This window comes from Gordionus sp. m RMFG-2023, chromosome 1, assembly GCF_954871325.1.
Source record: "Gordionus sp. m RMFG-2023 chromosome 1, tfGorSpeb1-WG-v2, whole genome shotgun sequence".
NCBI lineage: Eukaryota > Metazoa > Nematomorpha > Gordioida > Chordodea > Parachordodidae > Gordionus > Gordionus sp. m RMFG-2023.
In genome coordinates, this window is record NC_088775.1 from 9,016,837 (window position 1) to 9,030,934 (window position 14,098).

The 14,098-nt window shown below is 26.8% G+C and overlaps 1 protein-coding gene across 1 annotated transcript; it reads right to left on the reverse strand.

The window, feature by feature from the left end:
* Positions 1-4,371: 4,371 nt before the first annotated feature.
* LOC135931261 (uncharacterized) lies at positions 4,372-5,894 on the reverse strand. Its single transcript, XM_065468248.1, has 3 exons — positions 5,837-5,894; positions 5,663-5,775; positions 4,372-5,454 (listed from the first exon to the last, which is right to left on the reverse strand). The coding sequence occupies exons 1-3, from the start codon at positions 5,892-5,894 to the stop codon at positions 4,372-4,374; spliced, it is 1,254 nt and encodes a 417-aa protein (XP_065324320.1).
* Positions 5,895-14,098: the final 8,204 nt, after the last annotated feature.

Here is a 14,098-nt window from a genome sequence, read left to right on the forward strand (position 1 = left end):
ATTTTCCCTAACCCCAGTCCAATATAATTCATAAAAAATTTTCCAAACCCAGCCCGTGTTGTTAAAATAGCGCGCTACTTTTTTCAGTAGCGGTAGCTTTAGCAGGCTATGTTTTTAGAAAATAGCGATAGCGGTAGCTCGTTACTAATTTAGAAAGTAGCGCAGTAGCGCGCTACTTCGGTAATTTTAATTTTACATAATAAATACATCTAAAAATTATTAAAATATATTTTTTATTAAATCTAAAATTATAATTCTTTTATTTAATTTAATTTTGAAATTTATATTTAAAACTATACATTATAAATCTAGTTAGCATTATAAATCTAGTTATTAAAAATGTGTGAGATTGTTGAAGATAGCGAAATTTCTTTGGAAAATGAGAAAAATATAGATTATCCTTTCTATAATATTAATATATAGTATTAATATAAAATTCAAAATTAATATATTATTAATTACCTTAATTATATTTTTAAAATCTTTATTTACCATAATTTAATGCTATTTTAATATTTTTTTATGAATGAATCTAAATCTCAGATAAATTTAAATTTTGAAAATTAAAAAGGTATTCTTCTTTTTGTATAATAAATACAATCGCTTTAAATAAATTAGATTTCCAGATCTGTATGATGATGATAATGTAAAAGCTGCTCAAGTTAAATTGGCCATACATTAATTTGACTGAATCTAAAGGGCAATTTGATAGGCTGATGGTAACGTTAAAAAATGCCATGCCTAACCAAGATACTAATATTATAGCAACATCAACACCACGTCCTTCCATAGATGATTTTTTTGAAATAAATAATAATAATAATAATATTGAACCTCTAGATGCTTTTTTTAAATCTAAAAATACCATTTAAATATTTTTGATGATTTTTTTATGAGTTTATTACATTTAATACTGCGTTGCCTTCAAGTGCTAGTGCTGAACGATTATTTAGTATGGCAAAACTTATACTTTCTGATCATCGCTCTAAACTTGGGGATGACAGTACCGAAATGTTATTATTATTAAAGTGCAATAATAAATAAATTTTATATATACATGTAACAAATTATAGTCATGTTTTTATACCAATATTTTATTTGTGGAAATAAAGTTACGTAAAAAATATTTTAAAAAAAAATCAAAATAGCGTATAAATTAGCAATAACGCGCTACTCATTTGAAAACGATAGCGGTAGCGCGCTATTTTTTTTATAAAATAGCGGTAGCGATATCGCGCTACTTTTAAAAGTAGCGTTTAACAACACTGCAGCCCCACCCATAATAATTTTAAAAAAATTTTCTCAAACCTGGCCAACGCGTAATAATTTTGAAACTTTTTTCTCAAGCCTGGAGATAGGTAAATCTCTAAAAACCACATTTATTTTTTATTCATTATAATCCCGCTCAATCCTACTTCAGACCAAGACCAACTCATTAGGACTAATAGTGAATACTATTTGAGTAAAAATATATTTAAATTAGCTTTTACCTGAGACCCATATAAATATTATGCCTAATATCTAATATAAAAAAATTCCCAACAGGTTCATGCTCATAATCATTTTGAGAAAATTTTCTCAAGCCCGCCAGTCATCTAGTTATGGTAATAAACGACAAAATTTTAAAAATATCAGCTATTAATTAATTTATATATTTAATATTTTAAATTTAATTATATTCAAGTTGGTGCATGCGTAAATCATACGCCTGAAACGGGCGGTTTGTGGTTCGACTCTCGTAAATAGCAAAAAATTTAATATTACATTATATAGTCTCCTTAAATTTTAAATACATTAGGGAGATACGAAAACAGCGCCGTAGCCAGGAATTTTCACTTAGGGGGGCCAAGTGCTTACTTGGGGGGGGGGGCACTATTGTTTTAAAATCAAACAAATAATTACGCATTCATAGAAATTTTTTCCTATTTTTATTAAAAATTTAATAACAAAATAATACTATAATATAAATATACAAAACAAAATAATACTATATTATGCATATACAAAACAAAATAATACTATAATATGCATATACAAAACAAAATATTACTATAATAGAATACGGCGATTTTTATTTTTAAATATTAATATAAATGAACTAAAAGATAAATTCTGCGTTATTCTTTTTTCATACGCCATTAATACTAAATTTTGTTTACGTTTATCCTTCATAGACTCTCTACTGCTCGATAAAACTCTCTTTAATGTAGAGAACGAGGCCTCATAAGAAGCCGTTGATATCCCAATGATTATCCATAGGCGTAGCCAGAAGGGGAACAAGGGGAAATTCCCCCCCCCCTTCAGAAATTTATCACTTTTTGTAAATATCATTTTTAGTTAATAAAAAATATCCCCCTTAGTCCTCCCTCTACTCCCTGACCCTCAAATATGTATGCATATATCTTAAATAATAATTTAAAAGAAAGAATGTAAAAGTTGATATTTTTTAATAAAACTATTCATCATAATTTATAGATTTTTGGGAAAATAAATTTATAAATATATAAAATGAACCAAAAATGTTTTTTAATAAATGGAATATAAGCCAAAGATAAGTCTTAAGACAGAAGTGAAATGTATTATAATTATTAATAATAGATCCATAAAATTACTAAATAAAATAATATATCAAATATATTTTTTTATAAAGTGAGTAATTTTAATTTATTTATCTTAATAAAAGTAAAATATAATTATAAAACTATTGATAGAATTAAATCATAAATTAAAAAAATATTAAAACACAATACAAACAGTGGAATATTATATGTCGTAGATTTAAAGTATATCTAATTATCAAATGACAATCAAGTAATATTTACCAATATAGCGAATTATATATTTTACAGAAAACAATAAAATATTGATAAGGACATCAGAAAATATCTTAAGACATTGTGGGATGAATAATATGAAGATTAAATTTAAATATCATTTTTACTTAAAACAAATAGATGGCGTTATCAAGAGCATTGATTAGTAAAATTTGTAAAATTATTAACTGTAATATATTATATGTCTGTAAAAGTGGAATTTTACCTAGTATTTTATAACTAATTATATAATAGTGTAAAATCAACTATATGTCTACTTACTTTTTATAAATAAATTTCTTATAATTGTTTGGAATAAATTATTACCATGTTTTATATTAAGGTATATAAAATACAAGTAATTTATTATATTTTTATTTTATATAAACTAATAAAAATATATTTCATATTTGTTTCAGGCTTATTTTTTTTATTAAAATTTGTAAAAATATTTTATGACCATATATAGACTAAAGTAACCCGGCCGAAGACCGGGAAAAAGCAGGCCGAAGGCCGCCCAAAAGATGGTCTGGGGGCGAAGCCCCAGTAATTTTTTAATTATCCCCCCTTATGAAAATCCTGGCTACGCCTATGGATTATCGCTGCTGAGTAGCATTTATATAATTCTTTAAATGCATTATATTTTTTTTTATACATAATATGTAAGATATTTTTAAAATTATAATTTTTTTAGCTTCCGAAGCTAGCAATCCTTTTGCTATCTTCATTTCATGATGCAGTGTTTCTATATTTAAATTTAACAGAGATTTTAATGGGGCCATTTTATCTGATAAAAAATAATCAGGGTTAAGGGGGGACAATGTATTAAAAGATTAAAATCATCTTCTGTAAATCAGTCTAAAAAACGATCCACAAAGTTATCTATAATTTTATAATATATCCTTTTTAAAGAACTCCAATTGGAGTCTTTTTCACAATCGAATTCTAGTTTGCTATCAACTAAATAATCTTGGAAATTTTTAGGCGTTTTACGTACCCATGATGATTTTTTCGGGAGTAAGATTAAATTTTGATAAAAGTTTTTCAGCCTTAATCATAATCAAAACAAAAGAATTATCACTTCTTTTATTTTTTAATATATTGATAGTAGAATCAATACAATTTTTAGCATCAACTAGATTAGTACCTACTGATTGTAGTTACTTATTTAGTGGATCTATTGTAATTAATATCTCATAAATTATGATGGCTAATATAATGTAATTTATATTAATACTGAGATAAAAGACCTGAGGCTTCTACTGAATCATGAATTGAAACCTCTGAATTAAGAGTTCTATTAGAAAAGTAAAATAATACTTCACCAATAGCCTCAAAATTCTCATAAATAATTACGAGATGTTTCCAAATGACAAGTCCACCTCTGGTCTAAAAGTCTCTTAAGGGTGTGGCCTGTATATTTACAGGATACGTTAAAACGCCTGAAAAAATTATACAATGCATTTGATAAATTAAAAAAAATTAGAAATAATATATTATACCAATTTTAAATCACAAGATGCAACTTGTGTTTGTAGCAATGTATAAAAGGAACATTTTAATTAATTTTTTTTTGAAGAAGTGTTTGCACTCCTCTATTTCGGCCAGACATAACGTTTGCACCATCATATGCCTGGCTTATTATATTAGCTGAATTAATATTTAGATCATTAAGTTGCTTTAAAATGCAATCTGTAATGCTTTCAGCAGAAAGACACTCTAAATTAATGATTCCTATTAAATTTTCTTGGATTTCTCCAGAAAAAATATAGCGAATTATTATGCTCAGATTTTCACAACCTGAAGCATCTTTTGTCTCATCAGCCTTAAGACAAAAAAAAGGCATCTCGCTTTTATTATATTTGTCTGAAATATGTTCAAGCACCATATCTGCCATAATGGATATTACTTTGTTTTGAATCTGTGGTGATGTATACTGGGCATTTTGGGGTATAAATTTCATAATTTTATTTAATTCAGGGTCTTTTTGGATGGTGTAGGAAAACATTGCTATAAATAGCCCAGAAGAATAAATTATGTTTTCAACTTTTGCAGCATCCGTAATATTTGTTGAACCAGTCCCACGGAAAGGTAGTTCTTTTATGCTAAGAAATAGCATCAAATAAAATACTGATTTAATATAATATTGATTACGATTAATTTGATCACCTCCCAACATTTTAGTTATTTCTGTACCTTTGTTTATATTTTGATTTTTATCATGCCATATTGTAATTGAATTTAAATGAGCTTTTGAGCTCTCGTGTTTTAGCAGTCCCTTCTTGGCAGCTAAAGCATTTTTCCAATTTCTGAATCCCATTTGTCCAAATTCATCACTTGGATTACGCAAGTATTTCCTACATGGGAAACAAAAGGCAGCGTCAGCTTCTACACTATACTCCAACCAGTCTCGGCCTCTATACCATGATTTTTGAAATGATCTTTGCCTTCCATGGATATCTTTTTTCACGTAATTGTTTAATTTGATTTGATTTGGTTTATTCTGGCCAAGGTCACCTGGGATTTGAATTGAACCATTAGAGGAGTATTTTGACACTAAAAATATTATAATTAATAAATTGTAATGAGGGAAAGGGTCATAAGTAATAATGGTCATCAGGATGGGCGAAGGAAAGGCATGCTGAAAATGAACAAACACAAAATTTATCTTGTATTTAAGATACAAGTATTTGCTATACTGTAGTGCCCAACCCTGATGAAGATTATCAGTAAAGTTGATCAGTAAAATTATAGATATTCAGTATTAAAAACTAGAAAAAGGTCATAAACATTATATCTTTAAAGATTAACAAAAAAATATAATATTTTTATATTTATAAATCAATTACTAGTTGCCTCTTATGAGAGACTGAACTGCTAGATGAAGATAATTGAGTCTCTTCTTCGTCTTTATTTGTTTTAAAATCAAAATGTAATAATGAAACACCATAATCTCCTATTCCTATTGATATTGTCAAAAATATATAAATAGAAAAATTTGGGTTAAATTTTAAACTATTTACCATCTTCTTCCTCCTGAGTGTAGTGAGGATCATTTTCTAGGTTATTAGCTCCATTCATATTTTGAAATATGAGTGAATATATTTATTTTAATAATTAAAATTATTATACAAAAATGATAATATTAATAATAAATGTCTGTCTCTTATCTTATATAAAATAAATATATATGAAATAATAATATATAGATATTGCCCTATACCAATATCATATAAGTCATGAAATAATAATATAAATTTATACTAACTATGAGAAGAATCAGTTTCTGAAATTTCTGATGTAGTATTACTAGTAGTTTGTAGAGGTGATGTTGCGTGTCATTTGTTTAACTTTAACTTAAAATAAGAGTTAATAACTATTGTTTCTTCATAATTTTAAAATAAACGCTGTAAAGTAAAATAACTGGTTATATATTATAATATAAATGTGATACCTATAGAGATAGAGAATGTTATACACAACAAAAAAAAATGAAAAAAAAAATGAATGAATGATAATTTAATATTGGGTAAAAATAAAAATAAAACAGTATAGAAAAAAATTTACAAACTAGACTTGTTTGTAGAATAAATATTCAAAATTTATTTTAAAATATAAAAATAATCAATTTTAAATAGACATGTTTTTTGAATATTTTTGAATAAATATTCAAAATTTATATTAAAAATATAAAAATAATCAATTCTAAAAAAAAATTCAAATTTGTGATAGGGGGGGGGGCAGAAAAATTTTTGGGGGCCAGGGTGCCAAATATTTTTTCTGGGGACCAGGTTTGGGTGCCAAAAATTTTTTTTTAGATATAAGTAAATGAGTCTTAGTTTGAACCTCAGGGATAAAACAATATATCTGAATATAATTGACAATAACCAAACCTATATTGGAAATATCGGTTTTATTTTCTGAGGGAAGAAATTCGTTAATGATTTAGGTCTAAGTTGTTGTCACCATTTACAAAATATATAGAGATGTAATGAGCTTCTTTAGTAGCGCTGTTTCCTTGTAAATGACAAACACTTCATGCAGAGGCGTAAGGCAAAATTTTGGAGTCCCCCGCTTTCTTAGAAAACTTTTTGAGGCGATTTATGGCCCCAATTTCTCTCGTGGAATGTATAATGTTTATGAGTTCGTGCCTAATAGTAAAATTATGGTTGACTGATGGACTTATTAACTCATAAAATTAGAGTTGAAATGAATATGAAAAGGGTATGTATTTATGTCAGTTTGTGACTGACATTTATGAACGTTTGCCGGTAAATGGTATTCGAAAAATGGTTAACAACCGTTTGTTGTTTTAAATTATTGTTGATTTTTTTATTTGTCCGCCCATTGCTTTAAAAATATTTATTCAATTCGCCCACTGAGGCCTCCGCCAATAGGACGGTGAGCTATAAACCATTGCAGTTCTCTCCTAGATAACAGGTAAACCTTTGCTAGTGACAATCAACTAATTGTTACTAACTACTAAAAGTTCGCCACGAGTGTGCATAAATTTAAACTGTATGAAAATGATCTGTGTGAATGAACGATACAAAATTTAATTAACCATTAAAATCGAAATTAATGTTTATTAATAAATTCAAATATTAGTTATTTTACTACAAATGGAGTTTATATTTACTTTATTCTATACCCCTATAAATACCAATCCCTCATCAAAAAAATTGGAGGCAATCCCCCCCCCCCTTTCCATCTCATGTAGGCACTGGGAAGATGTAAGTTTGTATTTTAAAAGATAGGATATACTTTAATTTTTTAATGGAACTGAATTTAATATATGTTGTCATTTGCTGTATGTATTAGCAATAATTATAATACTCTAAATGGCAAAATCTGATAGATATTTATTTCAATATGATAGTTTAGGTAGAAGTAAGAGCTAAAACAATGTCGAATAGAGAAAATAGTGAGGTGTGGATTAGTATATATATATTTTTTTAGGGGTTATAATATACAGCTAAATAACGACCTATTTATAATGCACATTTATTTTAAAATATACTAATTAATCAGGCGTTTCTCATGATATTCTTCATGCCCCAACTACCTAGCTTGCTACATAAAAAACTCAAACCTTCCTGGTTCGAGCTCAGATCTATTCTGTAGGTGACATGCACTCACCGATTTGGCCACATATATTACCCAGAAACAACATTTTATTTTTATATATAAGGATAAAATTACGACATTAATTTTTATTAAAACAGATATTAATAATTAAACGCTATGTAGCATTAGATAAATACTCCCCGTTAATTCTTTTAGGATAACATTTTATTTGATATTAGAGTGAAAAAAACAGATAAATAATTGTCTCTGTGAAAGAATTAATAAACCTATTGGATTATTTGGTAATAACAAATGAAGTTATTTGAGGGCTCATGCTGCATAATAAAGTTGGGGGGGGGGGGGGGGTATACCATATAGCCATACTAAAAAAAATATAGTGGACATAAACACACCCATTATGTTTTATGTGAAATCAGTTATATAAAATAACGAATCTTATTTTTAATTAAAAATTGTGAAATTCAATATTGTATTTTTGCAGGAAAACTATAACGACATCAGGCTTTGATTCAAACTATACATTGCCCTTCACTATCAAGTTGTGGGGCAGCTTGATTCCTTGACTCGCTTTTGTGGTAGTCTAATTGAGTTGTAATTTAAGGGTATTTTTAACGAGAGATGAAATTTTATAAGATTTTGATAACTTAAAGATCTATTGAAAACGGTCAATTAATATAATAAATGGTAGATATTTTTTGACCGCGTGAAAGGTTCAAATCACAAACATACTGAGAGCGATGCTTTTAATAGGTTTAATCAATTCATCCCATGTCCCCTAAAATATTATACTATAAATCATGTGCTGTTGATCAGAGTACAGATTCTTTATAAAAAATATGAATCTTAGATACAGATACTAGTATCTTTTTCAAAATATCAAAAAGATACAAGATAAAAGATACTTGTATCTTTTACTAAATTAGAGTATCTTAAATACAAGATACTTTTAAATTATCATTACCAATTAAATTAGAATAGTTTATAAAATACAGTTTATATTATTTATTTGTGAAGAACATAGCATACGCATATAAGAATGAATATTTGCAATAATTAATAAAATATTTATTGATGAATTAATTATAATAACCAGGGATTTTAATATTAATTTTTACCCATTAATAGCTTAAACAGGGAAGGGAGAGTTATTTAATGGTAATAAAAAATGTGCAAATAAGAAAAAAAATTAAATCAAATGATTTATTAGAATTTGCAGGTTATTTTCTGCGTTGTTTTAAATATAGCTTATATTCGGAGTATATGGCTAAATGGCATCTCTAAAAAAAAATTTACTAGTTTTATTTTATTCATTATCTTTAATAAATATTTATCATTACTTGTTTGTGATATTTATGTATTTTTTAAATTAGTTTTATTTTCTAATATGAATTATTAATTCTTGCATTTGTAATATCATATATATAAATATCATTTAAATCTCTTTTCAAATTTTTTTTATATTTCTTGCAAAATCATTAATTATATATAAAAAATATGAAAATAATGTACAACATTATATTATTTAATTATTAATTACATAACAATTTTCTTTAATGCATTTTAAATTGACTAAATTTTGTAAATAAATACTGTAATGTAATTTTACTTATATCATTAATAAATAAAAGTGACTAATAAAGTTAAATTCTACCTTATTATAATTATTTTATTAAGAGCCTTTTAAATATCTAATATTATATATCAATTGTAGGTTAAATATTTATCTCTAATAAGAACTTGCTAAAATAATTAAATATAAAATATATTAGGGATGTGCCGATATTTTTTATCGAATCAGATCGAGCCAATATTTCACCCATTTTAAAATATCAATTATCGGTCAATATTATAAAATTTGATCCGATATAAAAATGGCTTCTTTAACTGTTATAAAATTTTTAAAAATAGTTATATCTAAAATCATTTATTTTTATAAATTAAATCGAAACCCATTTTTATGTATATTTTTTTAATAATTATAATTAATTAATAAACACACTACCTATTGTTATTTTTTTGCTCATTCTGTTTATAAAAGTGTGCGATAATCACTTCAGAATCTGTTTTTAGTGAAGCTGGTGATATTGACAGTTGCTATCGCTGCAAGCTGACCTCTGATAAATTGGAAATATTGGTATTTCTAAAAAGAAATCTTCGCTATATTAATGTTAAATATTATTTTAAATATTTATTTCAAATTTCATAATATAATTGTTTATTACTTAATATGTATATAGATTAATGTTATTACTTATTATATAAAAGTGATTTAACAATAAAAATATTTTTTATACTTTTAGAATTGCATTAAAAATTAAAACCATAGTTATTTTTACAGAATACTAAATTAGATATGATATCGGATCGGAAATCGGCCGATATCAATTTAATATCAGGAATATCGGATCGGATCGACCTCTAAAAAGTGGTATCAGTACACCCCTAAAATATATATATATCCAAAATGATTTTAATTTGATAATCAAGTATCTTCTGTAAAATAATTTAATAACAAATATCTAAGAGGGACTTAAATATAGGTATTATTATGTTAATAATTATAAAATAAAAATGAATACATTATACTTTAATATGTTTACAAAGTTTGTAGAGGAGTTTGTTCAATCTTTAATAACTTTTTTACTTGTGCAATTTTGACATTCGGCTTGTACCTTGTCCTTTTTCACATGAATTACTTTATATAATTTTCCATCTAGAATTTTAAGATTCAGGTTTGATTCAGGAGAACCTATCTCCATAATTTCATCTTCACTACTATAAATGTTTAACATTCTACAAATTAAAAAATATTACATATAAAATATAACCTTTACTTATTTAGTTTTGGTGTTGTTATTTTTAATCTATCTATCTTTGTGATTTGTAAAATTTCCAACTAATTTTGGTTATCAATATATTTAAAATATAGCAGGAAAAAATAAAGAAAATAATACAAGATTTCATGAAGAAAATAAAGTTACATTGTGTGATATGTAAATGTTTTAAACATGAATATTAAAAAGAATCTGTATCTGTTTCTTTTTAAAGAAAATGAAAAAGATACAAGATACTTTTCAAAATAAAGGATCTTAGATACAGATACTTATCTTATTAAAAATGTCAATAAGATACTGAGTACAAGATACAAAAGGATCTTGTATCTTAGATACAAGTATTCGCGGTACTGCCCAACTCTGCTGTTGATATATATATTGTGGTTAGATCATATACTAATGTTTCGCTTAAGACAAGAATTAAAAGAGATACAAGTTGCTTAATCATGAATTTCTAATAAACTTTAATTGCTATATTGGGAGAAGGATCTTTATGCTACTTTTTCAAAACATATTCCATAAAAGTAACTGTGATTAGGTAGGAGGGGTATAATAAAAAATAAATAAAAAGCGAAGACACATCAAAAATATTTATATCAAAGTGCTAAACAATATAAACGATTAAAAACTTTTTCGTATATTTGTAACAAAATTTCATTCCTGATTCAACCTCTCAATTATATAATACATGCTTTGAATTAAAATTGTTATCATAATATTAAAAGTATAAAGTTAAGTTCCCAGGTTCGAGTACGAGTTCCTGAAAATATCTATTATCATTATTGATGCATAAATATAATTTTCTATTCAATTTTCAATCTTTATCGAATCCCTAAAATCGAAATCATAGTTCATGCAATTGCTTAGCCTTAAGTTATAAATTAATAATAGTAAATGTTTTATGCAACATCATATGAAAGGATAACCTAACATGATTACTTTATTGCCTTATATTAAAATACAATTCTTTAAAAAAATTATATTAAATATAATTTTACACTTATCTTGTTTATAGTTATCATGGGTATGTATTATTTTGAACGTATGATCCAAATTTTTTATGCCAAAAGTGTATTTAAAGGTGGAGCTGAGAAATTAAGAAAAAAAAATGCTGCTGGTCTCAAAGTATCAGGTGCTGATCCACAACAACTTAAATTATCTTTCTTTTTCTAATACTATTACTTCATGTAAAAAAACTATCTTCTTAGGAATATCCACAACTGCCTCCCATTCACATCTACCTGAAACAACTATATTGTCTGCAACATCTTCATTTATTATTGCATCAGTTCAATCATTGCCACATCCAAAAACTATATTATCCATTATTACAGCAGATAAATCATTCAATACCCTAATAATACATTATCTACAATTACAGCAATCCCATCTTTATTATCCTCGCACTTATCAGAAGCAACTACATTAATAATGGCTTCAGATATATAACAAAGGGATTATTGATATCGGAAACAATTTAATTATGTATAGAAATATTAACGTCACACTCATCTGTAACAATTTCATCATCTATTCCTTTAAAGAACTCCTTGCCACAAATCGATTCAGGAGATCATACAGTATCTCCTTCAGAATTGAATATGCATACACGTGAAAATTTTAAGTTGCAATTAACAGCTACTATATCTCAAAAACTAACATTTTTAATGCAACATCCTTTACAATACAACCAATAAATAGTAAATATGATAAATTATATTATCGAATGATAATGAGTGAAAAAATACCTAGAATGGATTACAATAAAACCAATATGCAATACAAAGCTGTGTACTGCTCAATCTGCCTGGCATTTGCTTTATGCGAAAATATTTTCACAATAGGCTTAATAAATTTTCAACATATGTATTCAGTATGAAAATTCAAGTGTACATTTAATTGCAGTTGAGGCCTATCTCTGAGCATCAAAAAACAAGCCATTTGATAATTCATTTAGTGTTAAAATATTGAATGAAAGAAATCGACAAATTTATAACAATGTCCATATAATAAAACAAATATTCTAGATAATAAAGTTTTCAGACAAACAAAACTTACCCTACAGAGCGCTAAATGCTACTGAAACATTTAGACACTTTGAAAATGAAAATTTGAATGGGGATTTCCTGGAAATGATGATTCATATTATATCAAAGATTGATCAAATCCTCAGAGATCTCTTTAGAAAAGAAAAGCATAAAATTTCTGAAAAATCAAAATCGAAGGGAAGAGGTTCTCCCATAATCTTGTTGTCAAATACAACTGTTAACAAAATTATTGATGTTGTTCTTGGTCAAATCAGGAATTTAATAAAAAGGAGATTGGTAACAAACGGTTTAGTTTGCAAATGGATAGTACTCAAGACATTAGCGTTTATGATCAAGCAACCATTTTCCTACGATACACATATAATGGCAAAATGGCTTTTCGCACTTACAAAAGATACAAATTCATCTGGAAAAGGATTTTTTGATATCTTGAGTGAATGCTTTTTAAAACATGGAATACAAAAGAAAATATAATTGGAGGGGTTAATATGTTGGGTTGCAACTCCAGATAGTATTTATATTTGGTGTTAACGATATTAAATCGCTGTATATGTGATTCATGCGATAATATGGCAAAATTTTATTTGGATTATTGAACAGACTAGCAACTTTCTTTAGGGAGTCACATAAAAGGATGGATGCTTGAGTGGAACAGAATAATTTATCTGGCCAAACTAAGTTGAGAAGTCTGCAAAAAATAGGTGAGACAAGCTGGTGGGCACGTGAAAATAGATGGATATATGGGAGAGCTTGCTCCCAATAACGATAAGTGCACTTCAATTTATAATAGGTAATAAATCATTTGAGGCAAAAACCACATTAGAAGAGCAGTCATTGATCGCTGATTTATGTAAATTTATGACCCTTAGTACAGCAATAATATATTTTCAAATTTTTAAAATAATGGGGCCACTGTCATTACATTTTTCAACTAAAAATTTAGATATGTCAGCATGGAAAATGATAGAAGATGCTAAGTCTTCTCTATCATCAATAACTAACACATCGATTCAAAATAACTCAATAAAAATGGCTTTTAATTTAAATGAAATACTTTCATATTTCAAGCTCCCGGAGAGTATCTGGGCACAGATTGCTCTGCCAAAATATCGAATAGGAACAGCGAAGAGAATATATAAGTGAAAAAGGCCAAGATGAACGTCCTCAAGTAGCGATTGACCTTTATAGGGTCGAAGTATTTGGGCCTATAATTGATCAAATTATGGGCAGCTTGTCGGAACGGTTTTCTGCGCTTATTTTGAATGAGCAATATTCGCATCCAAGGCATTTTGATGAAATAAATAGCAAAGGTATT